This window comes from Tetrao urogallus, assembly GCF_951394365.1.
Source record: "Tetrao urogallus genome assembly, chromosome: 27".
Classification (NCBI taxonomy): domain Eukaryota; kingdom Metazoa; phylum Chordata; class Aves; order Galliformes; family Phasianidae; genus Tetrao; species Tetrao urogallus.
The window spans coordinates 1,615,040-1,636,434 of NC_136840.1; the positions used below are offsets into that span (position 1 = coordinate 1,615,040).

Consider the following 21,395-nt stretch of genomic DNA (forward strand, 5'->3'; position numbering starts at 1 on the left):
TTTCTGTTCCATTTGGAGCTGCCGCTAGCTCTCTGCTGCTGCAAGACACATCACTGCAGGACCACCCCCAGCTCTGCCAGCACTCCTGGAATGCCAAGAGATCCTGCCTGCAACCCCACTAACAATTTTCCGGAGACCCCCGCAGAACGTCCACCGAATTAAACCTTCCCGCACGGAGCTCCGCCGTCGATCTCGGCAACAAAGGCGAGCAGCAGGCGCAGCAAAGGGTTAACTCCGGCTGTTCGCGTTTCTGCCTTCCCTCTTTCAGGCTGGGTCCCTGCCAGGAGGAAGCAGTTCAAGTTGAAGGCTGGTGCTGCGTGCAGCAGCATCGGCCGCATGTCTGCGCTCCCCAGCAGCCGGAGCGGGGAGGGTCTGGCAGGCAGCGAGCGGCCGCCCCGGGATGGCACAGGGCTCCGAGTGCCGAAACTCCCTCCTCTATTACTACAGCGTCAAATTCGCTCTGTCCACCTATGCCACTCTCTTCTCGGTAGGTGCTCGGGTTGCTTTGCTGTTTTTCCTGCTGTTGTTCCCCACGGTCCCACCCCCATGGGTTCAATTTTCATGTTCCAGTGTCCAAATTTCCTCCTTCCAGGAATCAAATCTCTACTATAAAACCTGGTGCTGTGCTGTGTGTTTCGCAGAGTCCCTCTTACATCAGCAAAAAAGAAAAAAAGGGTCCCAGCTGGTCAATAGTAGGGAAAACTGCAGCTTTTGATGCGTTTAAAAGCACCGTCCTCGGACCGCCCACCCCCAGAGCAGCTCCTGGAAATGCCCTGTGGCAGCGAGCTGTGTTTCAAAGCACTCAGCAAACACAGATTTAACACTTTGATCACTCAAGGGGTCACCGGGCAGCAATGCTGTTCTATTCCCTTCACGTGCTTTGATGGGGATGGGGCAGGAGCAGCTGGCAGAACCCATTGGTGTGGATGTGGCAGCGGTGGTTATTTGGACCAGGCTGGTTATTTTGAGAGGAAAAGTAACTCTTATCGTTAAGCAGTTTCAAATCATTGAGGCAGATGTGATGGGGTGAGGCTTCTCCTGCAGCTGGAAGGTGTAAGCATGTGTTGAGGCCTGGGGAATCAGCAGGAAATCCCCGCACCAGAGCTCTGTGCACCCCTGGTTAACAAATTCCGTGTGAGCTTGGCTCCTTCCTAGGGTTAACCTTGCATAATCCAGTCCATAGCATTTACAGGTATTTCCTCCTGACAGCTAATTAATCATCTTTGCCCCATGCACTCGTGTTGCCTGGGTGTGTGTAGTGACATGCGTGCCTAATTGTTTCAGAGTAATTGAATACACAAATATCTCTGGTGTTCCTGGGCAGGTTGAAGAGTAAATAGGGTTGCAAACAAAGCTTGAAAATGCCTCCCTCGCCCCTTATTGATTTGTTTGTTCTATCGGTGAGCTCATGGGAGGGCAGCTCTCTCTCCTGGGGTTGGAGAACTGCATCGTCTCACCTCTGAGTGTGAGTGAGAGATTCATCACCACCCCTTGTCACTGGGGTTTTGTTTCCTGCACGGATCTGAGGTTTGCTTTCCTGGAAATGCCTTTAAGGATGAGGAACAAGTGCTGTTTTGTTTTAATTCCAAGCTGCCTGACCGTAGCTCTTGGCTGTGCTTTGCAAATGTAGATTAGCGAGGGGATGTGCAATGCCATGTGCTGATGGATGGGTGCACAGTGAGACAGGGCAGTCTGTGGGGTACACAGCAGTGTGTGGCTGGTCCAGCCTGCGAGCAAGAAGAGTCTCAGTAATTCCTCATTAACTGAGAAGTAGCTGCAAAAAGGTGATTTGGAATGGCTCTGACCCAGCCTGCCTTTAACCAGGGATGTGTGTGCTCCCTGTGGACCCCAGGGAAGTCCCTGTGCTGGCCATTGCTCTGTTGAATCCACACGGATCTCACGGCTTTTCCAGCCCCCTGACCCAGTTCTGGAGATGCACGCAGTGACTGTGTCCATCCAGCAGCTCTCCCATCTCATTAACCAGACGTGACGGGGGGCTGTTTTGCTGCAGCCAAATGCACTCGATAGTAATTACTGTGCAGACACGTCGTGTTGCTTTGAGTGAAGGCCTTGAAAACGTAGCACCTCCCATGGAGAAGCATTCAGAATAATTCACTGGGAAGGACCGAGGAGACTTGGAAGGGGAGGTGATGTGGTTTTCTATCCAGCCTGCAGGGAATTGGTTCAACGGAGAAAAGAACAACATTGGATCCTCTCCAGCCCTTTTCTGTAATGAAAGTAAATACATATAGGTGGGAAAATCAGCAAAGGAGTGTAGGATAAACCAGAGAGTGGCTTGAAACCATGCATGGAGCCAATTGCCCAGAGGTTGGAGAGTTGTGTGTTGGGCTGGAGCTTCCTATGGAGCACTGCTGTGAGCCCATTACAGCCCATTGCATTACCTCCCATTTCCCCCTTGAGGGTTTCATCATCTCCCAGAGCTGCTGGAGACCTGGTCTACACTCCAAGAAAATAAGCAAAAGAGGTCTGTTACCCTGCAGGTAGCTCTGGTTTTTTTTATTTTCTCTGGATTGCATCTGCCAGGCATTGGATATTTGTGCTTATGTGATGAGAGACAGAAGGTGTGTGACAGCCAGCATGCCACAGGCCTCCTGGCTGCTTTTATACCATCAGATTTAACACCATTCATCGTCCTGGCTGCTTGTCAGAGGTGAAGTAGCTCTGTTTTCAATTTTACTTCAAACGGGAGCATTCTGTTTTTCCATGTCTGAATGCACTCAGTGTTTCCTCCTGCCTCAGTAGGATGGGGAGAGCGGAAACAAAAGGAAAAACCTATGGGTTGAGATAAAAACAGTTTAACAGGACAGAAAAGGAAGGAAATTAGTAAGCATCACGGTGCGTACTCACTATATCCTTTTTCAAGCAGAGGAATTCTTACTTCTAATGGATGAGCTACTGCTCTGCACTGGTGGGAAGGAAGATAGATTCTCTCTGAGTTGCTGAAGCTCTTGGGAATGTTTGTCCACAGCCAACACACAGACCCAGAGGGAGGAAGGGAGATTTTCTTCGTGTTGTTGAGGCATGACAGCTGTGTCATCCACCTTTGGCTTCTCTCTGTGTTTCCAGGCCATTGGTTCCAGTGAGTTGGGTTGGTAGGCATCTGAATCTTGGGATGGCTGCTCGTTGACCAGGTCAAAATCACACATCTCCTCCAGAACAGCCAATTCCCTCTGGTACCAGGCACCTTTCTCCACAGGTATTCATTTGTTTGGGAAACACAGCAGGTCTTCCTTGAAGGCATAGCTCCCCTTCGTGGCTGACAGGAGTTGCCTCTGTAGGCAGAATGTTTGTGCCCTTTTTCTGGTCTCTTTTTCTGTCCAGTTCAGGTCAGCTGTCCTGGTTCTGTCCCCTCAGCTCCTGTCCCCTCTGTCACATCATGAGAACCTGAGTTCTTTGTTTAGCATAAGCACTGCTCAGCAGTAACTAAAACATCAGCACGTTACCAACGCTGTCCTCATCCTAAATCCAAAGCGCAGCACTATGCAATCTGCTAAGAAGAAAATTAACCCTATTCCAGCCAAAACTAGGACGCATCACCTGTCTGCCTGGGTTTGAAACCACTGTTGTGACTTTCGGTGTTCCTGAATGAGGAGAAATTACTGCGTGCCATTAACACTGACTCATCTCATTAATGCTGATCACCCTGGGGAGAGCCATGCCTGCTGCTTGGCCCCTGGCAGGCTGCAGAGGTTGCTCTGCTTTGGCAGGGATGCTGCCCTCAGAATCCCCCTGCTCTTTTTTTCTTTATTTTTGCCATCAGATACAGCACTGCCTTTCTCCACAGTGGCAGTTTGATCCCACAGTGATTATGCAGAAATGGGATAATCATCCTCTCGTTAGACAGTAAGTGAAGGTTTGCTTTTTCTCTTGGATGCATTGCAGAGCGCTCATTACGGGCAGCTGCTGGCTGCCTCGAGTTTGCACTGCATTAAGGTGATCACCGGGCAGTTGGTGTGTAACTACAGAGGGTTTACTGACAGACTTCATTATGTACCTTAGCACGTCACTGAGCGCGTGTGGTAGAAAGCAGCTGTGATGCCAGGAATCAGAAAGATCTGTGCTGGCTGAATTCATATGGCAAAAACAACCCCTCCAAGATGAACCCAGTGATGGAAACCAGAGCAGCCAGGCTTTGCAGGGAGTGGTGCAATCTCTTCCTGCTGCTTTCAGTGCTCTTCTTCAGCTGATGAGCTCATTTGTGAAGGCTTTGACACTGCCAACTTGCTCCATAATCCACTGTTTCTCGGTAGAAACATTGCTTTCAGGGAATTTTTTTCTCCAGCTATTTTTCATCAAAATCCCTTTGCCACCCTTCAGTTCCCTCTTGTCCTTAGAGCATCAATCCCCTCTTGTCCTTAGGAAACTCATTATATTCCTGGCTTCACTGTTAATTCCTTGCAGTCTCCCATTGCTGGGAGAGGTTCTGGTATATCCATCCCTTTCCTCAGGGTGTGCATTGCTCTGTGAGGTGCCTTCTCATGCCTGAAGGTGCTTTGAGGAGCAGCAACTCATCTCATTTCTAACTAGAAGTTCCAGCCTGCAGTGGCGACCCTTAGCAGAACGGGTTGCAGAATGCTGGGGGACTTCATAAGCCAAGAGCTGAGCAGAGAGAGGTGAGAAATTCAGGCAGAGCAGCCGAGCATTTGCTAATTTGGGTTCTTCCAGTTCACTTGTTAGTCTTGGGTAAGAGAAAATTTGGAGGTGTGTGCTCAGGGTTGTCTGGGACTATGGTGATGCTGGGAGGAAGGACTCCTGCATGCCACGTGCTTGGAATGTTTCAAGGAAACATTCAGCCCTGGGAAACCCAAACAGTTCAGCCCTGGGAAGGCTGTTGTTAAGCAATGCAGCCTGAAAACCCTCCTTGTTTTCTTTCCCTTGGTAGCAGATGAAGCCCAGTCTGTGTAAGATGCGTCATCTGTCCCTTGAGTGCCCAGCCCTCAGCCCCACTCCTGGGTTTCTTTTATGTGTTTTCCGTGGTCTCTTCCCTAATTTGCATCACAGATCATGAATTAAAAAGGAGAAAGTGTTTCTGATTGGCATGCAGGAGGAGCAGTGGAGATTACAAGCATAGTGTGCACATCTAACTCCTGGGATGTGCTGTAAGAGAGAAGCATTACATCAAGCCTAATCCCAACGAGCCAAGCTGGTGCTTAAAATAAAGGATAAAGAAGGAAATGGATGAAAAGCCTGTTATCAGGAATAGGCCCACCTGTTTAGATATTTGCAGCTGAACAGTCTGCAAATATCACAGATCTGGACTTGACTTTCTGGGAGATTTCAGTTTCTCTGTAAGTGAGATGTAGCCTGGGAGTGGACAGGGATGGCTAAACATAAACTGAGTACAGTAACTCCACAAATAGAGTCCAGCCAGAGTAGAGAAGAAAATAAATCATTCCTCCAAAAGGATTGTGCAGGAAAATTAAGGATTGAATCGGCAACACAAATTCACCAGAAGGGTTTGAGTGAATTCGTTAAGGAGAAATGGAGCCTCTTGGAAAGGTAAAGCAATGGAAAAAGGAGTGAGAAAAGGAGGTTTTCTCCTCGTTGAGCTGAAGCTTTCCTGCAGTATTTTCTTACTGAGATGCAGGATGGTGGAGCTGCAAAAAGCAGCAGGAAAATCACTTGGGATGCTCCTTCCTTTCCACTCTGACCTTTCCAGGAGTCAGCTTCATGCTGGTTGGGCTGGGAATGGCTTCTGACAGCTCCGAGTGCTTGGAATCTCCGTGTTGGCTTTCATCTGTAGGAACCAAAGGGATGAAAATAGCCCTTTTCAGAGCCCTGTTTTATCCTGGCACCCTTGGGCTCTCTTTCTCAATTAGGGCTGTTTTATTGGAGAGAGGGGAGGAAGATGGTCATAAATAATCCGTTGCTACATTTGATGATGTTTTTCATCCATGGCACAAAGACTGAGTGGCTTGCCGTGGGTTTTGGTACAAGGTGGTGCTTGAGGGAGGTGCTGGAGTGGAATGAGTAATTTGGGGGACTGGTCTATGGGTGGCAGTTCGGGTGGATAGGCTGGCAGTATTGCTGTATACAGCCCAGGGTCTGTGAACCCAGGGCAAGGGTCAGCTTGAGCAGCCAGGTGCATTGGGTGACATGGGAAAAGGAAAAACCTTGCAAAATGCAGCTCCTTTGTGAGGGAGATGTAGGGCTGCCATGGAGGGAGATGGAACCCCGATGGAACCCCATTTTCTATCAGTCACCCTTTGGGTCTGACCCATCAGCTCGCTCATCGTGTTATGTTTTTATCTAGCAGTACACTGGACATTTTTCTTCCTCTGGGATCTCTTCCACCTCCCCCTTTTCCTCAGAGTTTCTGATTTTTTCCCTTTGGCATCTGATGCACGTCTCACACTTTCCTCGTAGATCATCGGCCTCGTGATCCTGTGCATTGGGATTTATGCCGAAGTGGAGAGGCAGAAGCACAAAACCTTGGAAGGGATGTTCCTCGCTCCAGCCATCATCCTGCTCCTGCTGGGCTTCACCATGTTCAGCGTCTCCTTCGTCGGCATGGTGGGGAGCCTCAGGGACAACCGGACTCTTCTGAAGATAGTAAGGCTGGCGCTGCTGCCGGGTTGGTCTGGTTGGTTTCAAGGAGGGAAATTAACGTATCCTAATGAGTCACTACCATGAATTACAGTAAGGGTGTGCCCCTCGATGCTTTTAGCTCAGCCGTGAAGCCAGTGGACAGTAATGGGGAAAAGTTATGTGTACAGATTGCAGAGCTGGCAGCCAGTTATCCACATCGTTGGGAAGCTGCTGCCTTCCTCCTGGGGCATCAAGAATGCCAGCAGAATCATAGAATGGCTTGGATTGGAAGGGGCTCCAAGGATCATCGAGTTCCAACCCCCCTGCTACAGGCAGAGCCACCAACCTGCAGATCTGGTACAAGACCCCAGCAAGGAGCTTGAGGCTGCAGGAGTTTATAAGCTATGTTATAAGCAAATGCCTGCAAATGGGGACGTAGCTCATCCATCATGCTCAGCCCAGGCCGGCGTCCACTGACAAACTCGGTGACAGCTCAGTTGGTTTTTCAGCTGTGACCAATGCTCTCTCAGTGAGGAAGATGCTTTGGATGAATATTCTGTGCTGGTCTACAGAGCCTTCCTGCTGGTGTGTGTGTGCCTTGCATGCTAATGACCCCCATAACAGCCTCCCCTCCCACTGATTTGAGCTGATTCGCTTATTAAAATCAAACACTGGGAAGCTAGCACTCCCTTCCACTGCCTTGCAATATTGCTTTTAAAAATTGCTCAGCATTTGCATCTCAAATTAATACAGATCGGGAAGCCCGTATTGTCTTTGCTCCCGTGTTACTGGCTGAAAATATCCTTGCTTTCCAATACATCTTGTTTCATGCCACGTGTGGTCGGTGGTGGTTTGCACTGCATTGAGGAGGGGGGCTGGGATGGAAGCTGCTCTCTGTTGCAGTGTGATATCGTGTGCTCTGCTGGAGAGCTCTGGACGAGTCACCTCCTGACCTGTGTTTGAAGGAGTCTCTAAATTAGTGGCCAGCCCAGTCCTGCCCAGGTATTTAATTGTGGTATTTCAGTAGCACCGATAGCTTGCTTGCTAAAAATAATAACAATTTTCAATTAATTCCCTATCAAATTAATTTTATCTTTCTTTGTGAATTCCACGTTATCCCTGGGCTGACTTATATCTCTAGAACATAACCCTCTTTTTGTTGTCCACCCAAACAATAGGAAAAGCTCTGTGTTTCTTTATGCCATAAACCCAGATGACATTTTTCTGCCAAAGCTGAAGTTCTGTTGCTTGTCGAGTAAATTACATCTTCTTTTTTCCTCCATCTCACTTTTCACTACATGGCATTGTGTTCATCCTACCGAGGATTATTCCAAAGAAGGATAATTACTTCAAATTTCTGATAATATCTTCCTTTCTCTGCTAATACTTCCTTAAGTTTCACGGCTAATACTCTTTTTCTTTGGCTGACTTTAGAAGTGGGAAATTGACACATCAGAGGGTAGGAACTGTCATCCTTGTAGCAATCGGGGCCAACAGAAACCCAAGCTCATTAACTGCATTTCACAGCTTGTCAGTCAAATCAATTCTGTAGTGGCACAGCTGAGAAAAAAGTAATCCTGCCCATTTGGGTTGCTTTTGTCTCCCTTTAGATATAACCAGCTTCACGCCTGCTGTGCGGAATAAATAAAGTAAAGCATGTGCAAGTTATCAAGCACAACAACCCTTGCAGCTCTTTTGGCTGGGATGTAAGAAGGGGGATGTTGACTTTGTGCATTGAAATGCATTGTGATTTTGGTTTTTTTAGGGTTACTCAAGGCTCCCTGGTCAATTGTTGTTGGCTGCAGAGTGGCACAAATGGCCCACAGTCACATCAACGATCCCTTTTCTAGCAGCAAATAGGGGAAATGATATTTCTGGCAATGAATCAAGCCTAGTTCCCTGCCTTTGAGCTGAAATGCTGTTTCCTCTACAGATCTATTCAGCTTGATGAGCATCAGCACAAAGAAGATAAGGTGACAGCAGGCTTTCCCAGTGGAGGTGCACTTTACCCAGCAGAAGCTCTTCATACCATTAGCTTACAACAGTTCCCTAGTGAGACTGGAAAGACCATTGATGTCAGCATGGTTTTGTGGCACTGAATTAATGCCTTTTTGTGCTTTCACCAGCTCATATCAGCAAAACATGGTGGCAGCCCTGGAACTCTCCATTGTTTTTATGTTGGAATTGTGCATCAGTGTTTCTATCCATCATTCAGAAGTGAGTGCTCAGGCCATGAATCTGTAGGAAGTTTACAGCTGCTGAATTTGGAAAGGCTCCTTTCAATTCTTCCTTGGTTGCATTCAGAGTGGACGTGGTGTCCTGTGCACCAACCCATTCAGGGTCGCTTTCCTTCTTTCCTTTTGCAGAAATGGTTTCATACCTTTTTTTTTTTTTTTTTTCCCCACATTTCTCCAGGCAGAGCCTTGAAAAGACGTTATTCACATTATTCCTTAGTGAACTTTGCAGTCAATTGACCTCGGGTGGGAATTTGATGATGCAGGGACCACGGAGAAGGGAGGTCGACCCTGAGCTCCAGAAGCAGGCTCAGGGCAGACCCTGGAGAATGTACAATAAGACAGAATAAAATGGTGTGTATTGATGATTATGGAAACTCAGTGCATGATCCCCAAAGAGACACGTGGAGATGTGCTGTAGCTGGCTTGAACACTCGCACCTGCCATTTCCTGGGACCACACACTCACAGTGATGAGCAAAAATATTGCTCTGAACTTAAAATCACTGATAAAAACGGAATTGCCTCTGCATCTAAAAATATGCCTTGCTCATTCAGAGAGCAGTAAGTTCTCTATTTAGGAGAAAATATTTCTGTGCCCCACGAAAACCTGTCAGCTTGCACCTGAATAGAAGCACTAACACACAATTCCAACACGAGCACCATGGAGGGGTCCGGGGTTGGCCAACGTGTTGGGAAGACTTGCACTCAAAAGTGGGTTGGAAGCTTCTGCTTCAGCAGCAAGTTTTCCTTTGCTGTTCCAGGCTTGAATAATCGGAAACTGTCTGATAAAGACAGCCTGCTTCTGTTCTCAGCAAGTTCAGCACGGTTTAGCAAATTGATTCTAAAATCAGCATTGCTCTCACTCAGCAAGATGGCTGTGGGAGCTGGGTGGGTTTGGTGTAAGGTCTGGAAATGCCATGGGACAGGCTGCTCCCTGCATCTCTTGCACTGGGATAAGCCCAGCTTCTGCAGATTTGCATTTGTTCTATGCAGTGCAAGAGAGAAACAAAAGCTGAAGTAGGAGCAGAAATCCAACTTGCCTCCCTTCTTTCGGTCAGCTTTTTGGGTCCCTCTTTTTCTGCCTTGTCATACAGGGCAGGATTTGACTTTGGGTCTGCAGTCTTTGGGTTTACAGGATCAGCTGCTGTGTTCACTCTTCTGGACTTCTCAAGTTATATGTATCCATATATGTGTGTGTATATATATAAACATGTATAAATACAGATATATTTATTGATCTGTGTGCTGTTTCCAAGTGTAAGCAGTGCCAAGATGTGAAAAGCAAACAGGCAACCGCTTGCAGCTTTGACTTTTATTTAATTTGCTTTTTTTTTTTTTCTTCTTATTTTACCTCTGAGGCCAGGACATGACTTCCAAAGCAGGGCTTGGAGTGTGTCTTTTCCCTTTACAGCTTCTGATGGCACTTGTAAATAGGGAGATTAAATGCTAGCGAATGTCTCCTTTTCAGGTTTGGGAGAGGGGAGCGAATTTGGAGAGGGAGCAAACTCTGTGGGTGGCAATCACAGAGCTATTGTGTGAGTGGAGAATTGTCCTCCCAGCAAGATAAATTCCCCCCTGAAGGTAGTCAGATACTACAGTGATTTGAAGCTTTGTGGCCCTCACTGTTTCTGAACAAAAGCAATCAGAGGGGCCGTGTGTGAAGGAGCACTTTGAGATCTGAGCGGGGCTGAGCAGCTGGTTTTGTTCCCAAGCAGATGGAAAAAAAGGGCAAAAATGACACAGAAAACCTCTGTTGCAACGGAGCCCTGCAGAGCATCCCTCTGCCACATCGCCAGCACTAATTCATTACCAACAGCAGCCACTTCAACCAGCAGATGTGAAAACATCAGTGAGTGGCAACTTCCACTTGTTTTTTCCCACATCTGGAAGCACTACGTAAAGCAATTTAAAGGAAGTGGTGCTTGTGGGTGCACTGCTGGCACTCCAACTCCTCATAGACTTGATTCAGGCTAATTCCACTTGGTTCCGTGGTTCTTAGTTGGGGCAAAGCATTTGTGTAGGGTACCCGGTTCAGCAATTAACTGTGGGATGCTCAGCTCCAGGCCAGCAAAAAGAAGCAGTCCCTTGAATATCTGCTGTAAAGAAACACTCCTGAGGGCTGCAAGCAGGCACTGCTATGCCTGTGCTATGCTGGGTTAGGTTTGGGGTTTAGGGATAGGGTCAGAGTTAGGGATTAGGGTTACATTTGGGATTAGGGTTAGGACTGAAGTTGGGGTTAGGGTTAGGATTAGAGTTTAGGCAGAGGTGTTAGGGATGGGGTTTAGGGTCTAGGGTTTAAGGTTGGGGTTTGAGCAAGGCAAAAGGTTTGTCCTTGCTGCCTTGGCCATGGCAAGAGGCCCCGCTGCTTGCTTTGTCCCATTGGATGCTGTTTCAAGCAGGGCTGATGCAGATTTCAGAGAAATGGCTGCAAATTTGGATTGCAAAAGATGAAGGTTTGGGGGCTCCTCAAAACTAGTGTGAATTTCTAATTGCTACACATAATAACTGAGAGAGCCATGCAGTCACTGGGCTGGCAGCTCTCTGTTGGCCTGGCAGTGCACTGTGTGGGATGTTAAACACCACAGCCAGTGGAAGATGGGATAAGTAAATGCTCCTTCTGGTTGCAGCATTACATGAGAAAAGCTGCCACGCAGCTGCATCCAGTGTTGCAACTGCTGGTGCAAGCAGGTCACCAGGACTTTGTCCTCCTTCTTTTTCTCCCTGTAGGTTGAAGGTTAACTGCAGCACGCCTCGTACAAATCATCATTGCAATCTCCTATTGCTCTTTGCAGCCTGGGGTCTGTCTGCTTCCTAGGGTTCAAAGCTTGCTGCTCCTTGGGGTGCAGTCTTTGCATCAATAGTGAAGAGCTTCCTTTGGATACCTCAATATCAACAGCTTTCAGTGGTGTTGGTCAAAGCCCTCAGAAGGCAATTCCTGGTAATCAGCACACAAATAGAGCCCACTGGAGAAAGCAATGGAAGAAACTCCCTCCCACAGAGGTTTGTTTGAGGATCTACATACATTTCCTTGCTAAGCCCACAGTGCTCTGATCAGAGGCTCTCTAAACAAAACCACCACTGGTTTGATTTTTCTGCTTTGCTGCGTAGGGGGTGGGGATAAATGAGGGAGCCTGAGGTTTGCATAGCAGCAGTGTTCAGGTTTTCTGGGGAGCTGAGCCCATCACCAGCTCTGGAGCAAATGCTAGGGGTGAAAGGAGCACAGCCTGAACGAGGTGAGGTGGGACAGGATTTGGGGCTGAGCTGCTCTGTGCTTTGGGCTCATCCGCTGCACTCTCAGCAGTGGGGCAGATCTGCAAACGTTCCAACACAACAATCCCAGGAAAATATATAGTCAGAAAAAGCTTTGCAAGGGCCTCCCAGCCTTCTTAATTAGTTCTCCTTTGAATCCTTTTTTTTTTTTTTTTGCATTATCATTATTACAATCATTATCATTTCATTTGACTGAGACAAAGCAGGAACCCCAGGGCAGCAAGAGGAACTTTCTGCAGTCAGCAGTGGCTGATCTCCTTCTTTAAGGGTTAGTCACCACTTGATTGGGGCTCTTTAATCACTGCAGTGTGCTTTCAGTGGGGATTTGCTTGGCCCAGGTTTGACTCCGGAGGAAACGAGGGAGCTGGAGCCCTGCAGGAGTGAATGATTCCTTTGCCACACTGATTATTTCCACTTTCACATTCAATTTCTTGCTGTGTCTCCATTTGCTGTCATTCTAGGAGTGGTTGGGGATGGTTTTGCAAGCAACAAAAGGCATGCTTTATTCTTCCCAGAGCTCTTATGTTGAGCATCACCAGCAAACTCCCAGCACGTTGTGTTCTTTTACTTGGTGCTTGCTCTGACTTGTTTCTTGTGCAGGTTTCTTTCTTTTTTAATCTCATCCCTGTATCAACTGCAATAACAACAGCCTTCCTTGCAGTGAATTAGTGGGGCTTCATAAAACCCTCCTTTTGTGTGTTTTTTTTTTTGGGGGGGGGGGCATGAGTGTGTTGTAGCTCTGCCTGGTGCACTGCAACATCTGTCTTGGTCTCAGAATGGGAGTGGAGGGTTGTAGAATCATAGGATGGCATTGGGTTGAAATGGACCACAGTGTTCATCTGGTTCCAACCCCCTGCTGTGTGCAGGGTCGCCAGCCACCAGACCAGGCTGCCCAGAGCCACATCCAGCCTGGCCTTGAATGCCTCCATGGCATTCCACAACCTCCTAGGGCAACCTCTTCTAGTTCCAGGTCACAGGACTTTTACAAAGATGGAGGTGATGGCAACCTGGTAGAGGCTGAAAGTCTGTAAAAACCCAAATGAGGGAAAGAAATGCTTTTCTGATAGGCATGGGGAGCAGAGAGGGGCATATTTGGAGAGCTGGCATCTACAGGGCAGGGTGCGGGCAGGGCTGCGTATCTGTTGGGTGGACCATGCTGTGTGCCTGGGGCTCTTTGGTCGTGCCAGCCAATTATTTACAAGGCTGCCAGCCCACTGGGAGTTGAAAACGGGTTTCTTGGTCATTCAGATGGTGAAGCATGGAGGAAATGTGTATTTCAACTCAAAGCTTGGCAAATGCATGTGTGAAACCCAGTGAGGTGGATGGGCAGAGGGGCAGGAGAGGCAAATTGCATGTCCTGTAACTAAAACACCACTGTTTGCATGAAGCAGCATCCCTTTTCACAGTGACAGAAGGGGTTATTGCTGTTTTTCTATAGAAGAAGGTGCTCTGCATAGTCTCAGAAGGAATAACCACTTCCCTCTCCAGATGTCCAAAACCAAAGGATTGCTTTGCTGCAGACTCCTGTGTGTGTGACCCCACCTCCCCCCTCCCAGGTTGTGATTCACAAAAAGAGAAGGTAAATTGCATGAGTTTCTTTTAATCTTGGCAACGAATCCAGGCTTTCCGTCCCTTGCCATCCTGCTGTTGGTGTTAGCAGATCCCAACCCTTTTCCTGTGTAGGTTTCAGTGGGCTGACTGAGCTCCTTGCCTTGGGAAGCAACTATAGACATGGACAAAAATAAGATATGGTGACATATTGGTGTGAATGCAAACAGGCCCATTCCAAGGGGAGGATTGAGAGTGCTCACAACAAGGATAAAACATTCCGTGAGGGTGTTTGTATTAAATTGAGACTGAGACTCTTGTATCTCAGGTTGGACGTTAGGAAAAGCTCTGGAAGAAAGAGCTGGAATGGGTATGGGGTCACCATCCCTGCAGGTGTTCAGGAGGCATTTAGATGGGCCTTGGCATTACTGAGGGAAATACTAGAGATGGGTGGATGGTCGGACTGAGTGGTCTTGGAGATCCTTTCCACCCCTAGTTGTCCTATGGTTCTATTCTGTAGGGCTCCAGGAGCTCTTTCCCATCCTTGTGGCTGCATCTTTTCCCTTCCACATCCCTGGCAAACAGAGCTTTCCTTTACCATCCCAAATGCCATTCATGTCACACTCAGGCTCAGCAAATTTGAGCCTCTTGTGGCCACGAGAGTGCTGAGAGCTCAGCAGCACGGAGCAATGCTCTGCCTCCATCCACGGCTGCAGGCACTTTGCACGGGCTGAATCCCTGCATGGTTTGTTCACCCCAAGGCATCCAACCTTCCAGAAATACCCACCCATCCCTGACCCATGGCAATCCTTTCTGCCCTGGTGTGGGTGTGTTTAATTGGAGATGGCTGCGTGATGCCCGTGATCTGGAAATGAAATGCTCTCAGCTTTGCACTCTTCTATCAATCCATCCCACGTCTAGAAGTGCTTGCTGTGCATCAACTGAGGATTTCAGGTGATCTTTAAGCTTCTGGGAGAGCAAACTTTGCAGCAAGACATCCCACCTGACACAGAGATGGCAGAAAGACTTGGAGGCTACCTGGGAAGGCGCAGCTGCAGGTGTATGCAAAGCGACGAGCTTCGTTAAGGGCAGCTGACTGCAGCAAGTGTTAATTTAATGACAACTGAGAATCTTTTCCCTTTGCCAGACAACTTGAGCAAGATAAATTGGCAGCTGAGGGTTTTTTTAAGGCTATTTTTTTTTTGTGAAGCTTTTGCTTCACACTCTGCAGCTCCTCAGCGCGCTGCTTTTGCTTTCTGATTTTTTTTTCCCACTTACTTTATGATTATTAATATATTTTTTTTCAGCTTGCTGCAAACCTACAGCAACTCAAGGCAGGGTTAGATGTTGCTTAGGGTGGGTTTTTGCTCAGTCACTGTGCTGCTGGAGTCTTTTTAAGGAAAGTAAAATGCTGTTTTATTCATGCCTGGTCTGGCAGTAGCAAAGGCTGCGATGCGTTTGTAAGTGGGTGATTGCAGACATTGACAGCGTTTTTGCTCCGTCACACGTGTTCCTGTTACTGATGGTTGCTGCAGCCTTGGGAAAGCAACAACAAAAGGCACTTTCTGCTTTGTCAGTGCAATCAGCCAAGGGTCTGCCTGCTCCATTCAGCCACTGCTTGGTTTTCATTCAGGCTGAACGTCTGCAAGGCTGGAGATGGGGCTTGTGGCTGCTTTCCTTGCCAACCTTCTTTCTGTACTTGATAAGGGAAACGTTGGTCCTTCTGGAGGCAAAGTCACACACTGTGTGGTGTCCAGGGGCAGCTGGGCATCACCTGCATGACCCCCCAGGTTTGCACTTTGCCTCTTGGAAGGATTGGCAATCAGCCTCTGCCAGCTTCTCCCTTTCTGTGTCCGTCTTTCTGACACTGAACTTGCACTTTTCATTCAGTTTCATCCATTCACCCGCTGCTCTCATGGAAGCAAAGGGTTTAATAGCTGTGAACCTCATCTGATGAAGTATTTGAAAGCAGTCATTTTTCTAAACAGCCAGGTACAGCCAACATCCCCTGCACTTATCCAAAATATGTCCACGTTTGTCTATAAACCAGGCAAGACTCCTGGATATGAAATATTAACCTTGATTTCAATATGCATGGAGCAGGCTGGATTACATTACGTGAATCTTGCTTTTTATGCCTCGAGTTGACAAGCTGTGCAGCAGAAACACAGAAAGAGTGGGAGACAAAGAAATCAGTGTGCAGCACTCAATGGCCAGAACGTGAGGAAGTCTCAACTGCACCACCCTGAGCTTCCTGCTGGCTCAAATTCCTTTTCCATCGGGTTTGATGCATGCTGTGTTGTCTCTGACTATGGGATGATAGGTGTTTGGTTACGGGATTCCCTGCCTAATTAAACTCGGCCCATTAGAAGCTGATTTAGGTGATGGGAAAAGCGGTGCTGCTTCTCCAGTAGGACTGCAGTGGTTGGCTGTTAGCAAACAAACACGGTGCACAACTCAGCCAAGGGAGGCTGATGAGAACCCTGCAGTTTGGGGTTTGCACACCAAGCAGGGTGCTGCTGCAGGGGTGCTTTAGTCTCATTGAGCTTGGGAAATAATTTCTGGGCACATGGATCCGTGCAATGTCTGCTTCAATGTTTTGCAATGTCTTGCTAACAAGGCTTTGCTAATAAACCAAGGGCCAAAGTGAATATCACGGTAATAATTTACCTCCACTCGCTTTATTTTTTATTTTTTTTCCATTTTTGTTTGGATTTTTAGCTGGTTACCATGGTAACTTTCCACCTTCCTTTTACTGGTGAGTCTCCAAAGCCGCAGAGGAAGGTAATGTTGGGGAGATCATGTGAGCCAAACAGAGCTTTGCTGTCCATCCTCTGCAAAGTTGGGCATGGTCCCAGATGGAATCTTTCACATAAGACTGAAGCTTTAGGAGTGTGGGCTGCAGGAATAACAAACCTCCCAGCTGAAGTTGCTTCATCAGGACACCAATTTCCAGATCAGGTTTTTTTTTGCCACCATCAGTCTGTCAGAGATGTGAGTTACTGCCCTGCTCTGGGGATGGAGAACTTTCCATTGGATGCCTGGCCTGGAAACATCAATGTTCAGCCAAGGACTGGCATTCCATCATAATAGGTGTTGGCATTTCTCTGCACATCTATATCCACCCAGAGGAAATACTTTCTTCCACTGCATCCATTTTGCCTGTTTCCCCACGCAGAATTTAGCCATCCAAATTACATTTGGTTTCTTTTTTGATCCATCCTTCCTTCCTGCCATTCATTCTACTGGGTAGCAAATTTAAGACTGATATCTTTGGAGGAGATTTGGAGCTCCCTGGGGAGATCGTAATGAAATGATCTGATTTCTAAGTGTCTCTGAGCATCTCTTGCTTTCCAGCTCTCCCTCATCTCAGCTAAGTGCTGGCAGCGGACGCATCCTGTCTTGCAGCAGGGCTAATCCTTCTCTGTCTCTTTCCAGTTCTTTTGGGTCCTTCTGGTGATCTTCATCACGGAGCTGCTGTTGATATTCATTGAAATCATCTTTGAAAACAAGGTGAGTGTCATCAGGAGGCTGGAGGAGCTGCTCCTTGGCTTAGCACAGTGGCAAGCTGCAGCCTATGTGTGCTGGGGGGAGATTTCCTTCTCACCTCATGTCTGCCTATGAGCTGAGGATGGAAGATGTTGGTTGTTCTTGCTCTTCTCAGGCTGCACCTTGCTCCTACCACAGCAGCAGCTCCCATGCAGACTCCCAGCCAAAAATTCTTGTGCTTCTCATCAAGCTCCCTGTCTCAATTACATTAACTGCTGACTTGTGTGCGAGGACAGGTTTGAGTTATAGCTGAACCATCAAGACTGGTAAATACTTCCAATGGAAATATTCCTGGCTGCCCAGCTTCTGCTGAAGAAAGCACACCGTATTCAGTTTTATTTTACTATTGTAATCAATCATACAATTAAATATCAAATCTCAGCCTCGGCTGGAAGGAGGGGTGTGCAGGCCAGGAGAGCAACATCCAAAATATGTACGTAAGGGCTCTAAACATCAATTCACTTTTGCAGAGACAAATTGATGCTTTCAAACCTTCAAAAGCTGATGGGCTGGGGCTGGGTTTGGGATTCAGGCACTCGGTGAGACCCAAAGTGGAAGGGGAGGAGAATGGATGCTGCAGCCAGCTCTGTCCAGCAGCTCTCCAAAAACCTCCAATCCTGGGGAGCTGTCAGGGCACCAGTGGGGAGATGTGTTTCTATAAGGAAAATCAGAGCACTTGAGTCCTTCCCATGTAAAGGAAATCAATATGTGCTGGCATGGCACGTGCTGGCTGTATTTTCATAGAAAATGGCACAAAATCGCTGACTTTGCTCCTTCTCTCCACCCTTGTTCCCCTGTGCTGATGCTCAGCACCGCCCTGTGCAGCAGGAGAGGGGATCACAGCTTTGCAGGAAAACTCAGGGGATGAATCAACCCATTAGTGCATAAATCATCCCCTAATTTAAATCTAATGTGTAATTTGGAAATCAAACAGCGGGGTGGAGAGAAAAGAGACCCAACAAGTGATGAACCACCCGACCTAAAATTGTGAGGAGGCACAAATCTGCATTTGGAGCAATGCTTGTCAAGCTAGTCAAGGAGATTTAATTGGGTTTTGTATTAAATAAGTAGGGGGAGCTGAGGAGGAATGAGCACAGTGGTCTTGCACTGCTGAGTATTGAGCACAACTGAGTATTGAGCACAACAATTTTGCACAACTGAGTATTGCACTCTGTTGATATGCAGATGGTTTGGGGGATGATAGCACATTTGGTGTCCTCCCTGCAGCGTTATCTCCAGCACTTGGAGCTGAGATCTCATTTGGGATGCTGTCCCCATCCTGGGATCGTATGGGAAGATGATGGGATTGAAGGGTGAGCCCATGTGGGGAGGAAAGGAACAGGGAGCAGCAGAACCCAGGTTTGCCTGTTGTGTTGGGAAAGCTATGGAGCAATGTTTGAATCAGTGTTCACAGGAGTGGTTTCTGAAAGGCTTTTTCAGTTTCTCTACCCTATCTATCCCTCACTGTCGGCAGGCTTTGTTTCCCACTTCTGACATGCCTTCATTTTCTTCTTTTTTCTTCTCTTCCCCATCTTCATCTCCCTGCTCCCAGTTTGCCCAACCCCTAATTTTCATGTCAGAGTGAATTATGAAGAACGACGTTCTTTTTCTCCTCTCATCCCTCACTTCTAACTCAGAAAACGTTCCCTTTTCCTCCATTAGCATTTCTGCCTGGCCCTTTTTCAGGAGCAAAGTGGCAAACCCACGCCAGGCTTGGCATAGCTCATTTGGAGGCTCTGCTCCCAGCTCACAAATAATCTTCCCATGCATCTGTGAAATGCATTTTCCATTTGGTTAGCATTTAATTTGAAGCATCAAAGCTCCCTCAGAGATGCAGGCAGCTCGCAGAGCCACGTTGCTGCTCCATGGACACGGCTGCATCACTGGAAGGTTTGTTGGGATTGGTGGTGATTGTGGGCTCTGATGAGGGCTCTGCTCCCATGGGCAGCCCATCTGAGGGTGCTGTTGGCTATCAGAGGCTGTTTTGCCTCTTCCAGATGCAGAGCACCCCCCACCAGGGGTTAAAGCTACGTCAGAGATGAGGTTGGAGGTCTGTAGGGAGCTGTCAAGAAGTCATCACCCTAATAATTCAATTGGATGTGCAGCACATAGAAAAACTCAGGTGGGTGAAGGATGGTGGGTGCAGCTATGAGAGATCAAAAATGATGAGTTATGCCCCAAAAGGGTTGGGACAGCAAGTTAGATTCTCATTCTAGTGACGGCCAGCAATGCTATGCTATGAAAAGATTTCTCTGCATGATTTTCATAGTCTGTGATATTTTGCTGTTGTCTGTTCAAAGTGTGAGATGTGTTCATGTTTCTCCTGTCCCCAGATGAATGCAGTTTTGCACTCCAACATTCAGGAGGGCATTCGGCACTATTATGACGACCTTGACTTCAAGAACATCTTGGATTTTGTCCAAGAAAAGGTTTGGCTTTGGAGGAAGGGTGGCATAAGGGGGGAGGGGGCTCGTGCAGTTTTGCAAGCATGCAGTGCTGTGAATGGGAAGCATAACGAGTGGTTCGCTCTGTGCCTCGCTGAAGGAGGAGCACACTGCTGGCTCCGATTTCATTTACCATCAACCAGAACCCACAGATCCCTTTCCCCAGGCCTCTCATCCCCCAGTCTGCACATGTATCCGTCCCAGCTGCAGAATTTGCCACTGCCCATGTTAACCTTCATGCGGTTGCCTTTCAGTTGCCCTCTTGTTTTTGGCAAGCGCCTTCTCCTGGTGTGTGCTATGAAAACATCCTTCAGTTCTATGCTGTGTTATGGACACCGAGATATTTGTATTTCCCATAGCTAATAGAAAGTCAGCACCCAATTCCTGAAGGCTCTTTGGTCATTATCCCAAACTGCAGGGGAACAGCCGAAGAATGAACTAAGATGTGCAAAAGCCTCTTCAAGACTGCAGCAACCCCCAGGTGGGCTGCCTGAGATAACTGTTTTTGAGATGTGTCACTGAGCCAGGCGAGCACTTGACTTGATGGGAAAACTGCCAAGAATTTCTTTTCTCCTGGTAACTGGGAGGAAAGAAGGGTCCCTGGCTTTCCACGGGCAGCACTGTGAGCGAGCTGCCCCAAGAGCAGTGCTCATCTGCACCCAGTCCTGTTTTGGGGCTTGGCCATTCTGCAGCAGCTTCTTTAATTGTGTGGCTGTGCATCTATTTAAGCATGGCACCTCATGCTTAGAGGCTGCCACGGCTTGGCAGCATCTGTCTCCTGTTCTCAGGCCAACCTTCAGATTGATAAACTGCTCTCCTTGCAGCTATCACTTCTTTTTGAACCAAACTTATTGTGTGCCTTGGCTGCTGTTGCCTCATATTTCATGCACTGTGTAGCTTTTTTGAGATTTCTGCTGATCACGCACTGTATCAAATTAAAATGTCTTCCTTGTCCCTATTTCCCATTGTTCCTCCCCTCCATCTTAAAAAACCCGAGGTAGCTGTGCTTCGGAGCGATGATCATAGAATCCTAGAATCCTTAGGGTTGGAAAGGACCTTGAAGGGTCATCAGGTGCAACTGCCCTGCAGTGCACAGGGATTTGGATCCCTCCAAATGAACTGAACATCCAAACAGGGAGGGATCAGTCCCTGATGCAGGACCTCCCAGACACAGCCCCTACGTTATGCACAGGATCGAGGCAGGTGGTTGAGTTGTATTGCCAGTGGTGGGTTATGGACAAAACCCTGCCATGCTAACCCTTCTCTCATGCAGTAGTGCATTCAGCAGGCAGCTCACAAACCTGTAAGGGTCAGACTTGAAGCCATTACCCAGTTCAGACAAGCATAGCTGGCTCTAATTTATTGCTTTGTTTTCCAGCATTGGTAAGGAAACCGTTCGTGGGAATTTGGGGAATATAGTTTGTTTTGATGGAATGCATTTGGTATGCCCATTGCAAGTCTTGTTGCGAGAGGGGAAATGCTTGGCTCAAAGCTTTTGGTGAATGCTTTGAGGGAAAACAGTGGGGGAAAAACGAAACCTTGAGATCTAGGAGAGGAAAGAGGAAGAAATGGCAGTGAAATTGCACGCTCAGAGCTTCGTTGTGGGGAAAGGAGCCAGGCTTTGCCACCACAGCTGCATTCTGATTAATGCTAGTAATGGATTGGAGCATCACAGATATGTGAATTTTATCTCTAGCTTTGAAGGAGCCCAAGAAGCTCCTTTGATGTAGCTGAAATTGAAGGCTGATGGTGCCCTCCATGTTCCCCTCTCTGTAAATACTCACCTCTGACTCCTGCAG

The 21,395-nt window shown here is 47.7% G+C and overlaps 1 protein-coding gene across 1 annotated transcript in view; it reads left to right on the plus strand.

Moving 5' to 3' along the window:
- Window positions 1-400: 400 nt before the first annotated feature.
- LOC306956041 (tetraspanin-15-like) overlaps window positions 401-21,395 on the plus strand; it is a gene marked incomplete at both ends in the record, with an annotated part of 36,804 nt that continues 15,809 nt past the window's right edge. Inside the window, 4 exons of the mRNA XM_079547439.1 lie at window positions 401-487; window positions 6,388-6,573; window positions 17,042-17,116; window positions 19,486-19,581. Coding sequence (XP_079403565.1) covers window positions 401-487; window positions 6,388-6,573; window positions 17,042-17,116; window positions 19,486-19,581 — 444 coding nt within the window. The remainder of the gene's footprint in view (window positions 488-6,387; window positions 6,574-17,041; window positions 17,117-19,485; window positions 19,582-21,395) is intronic.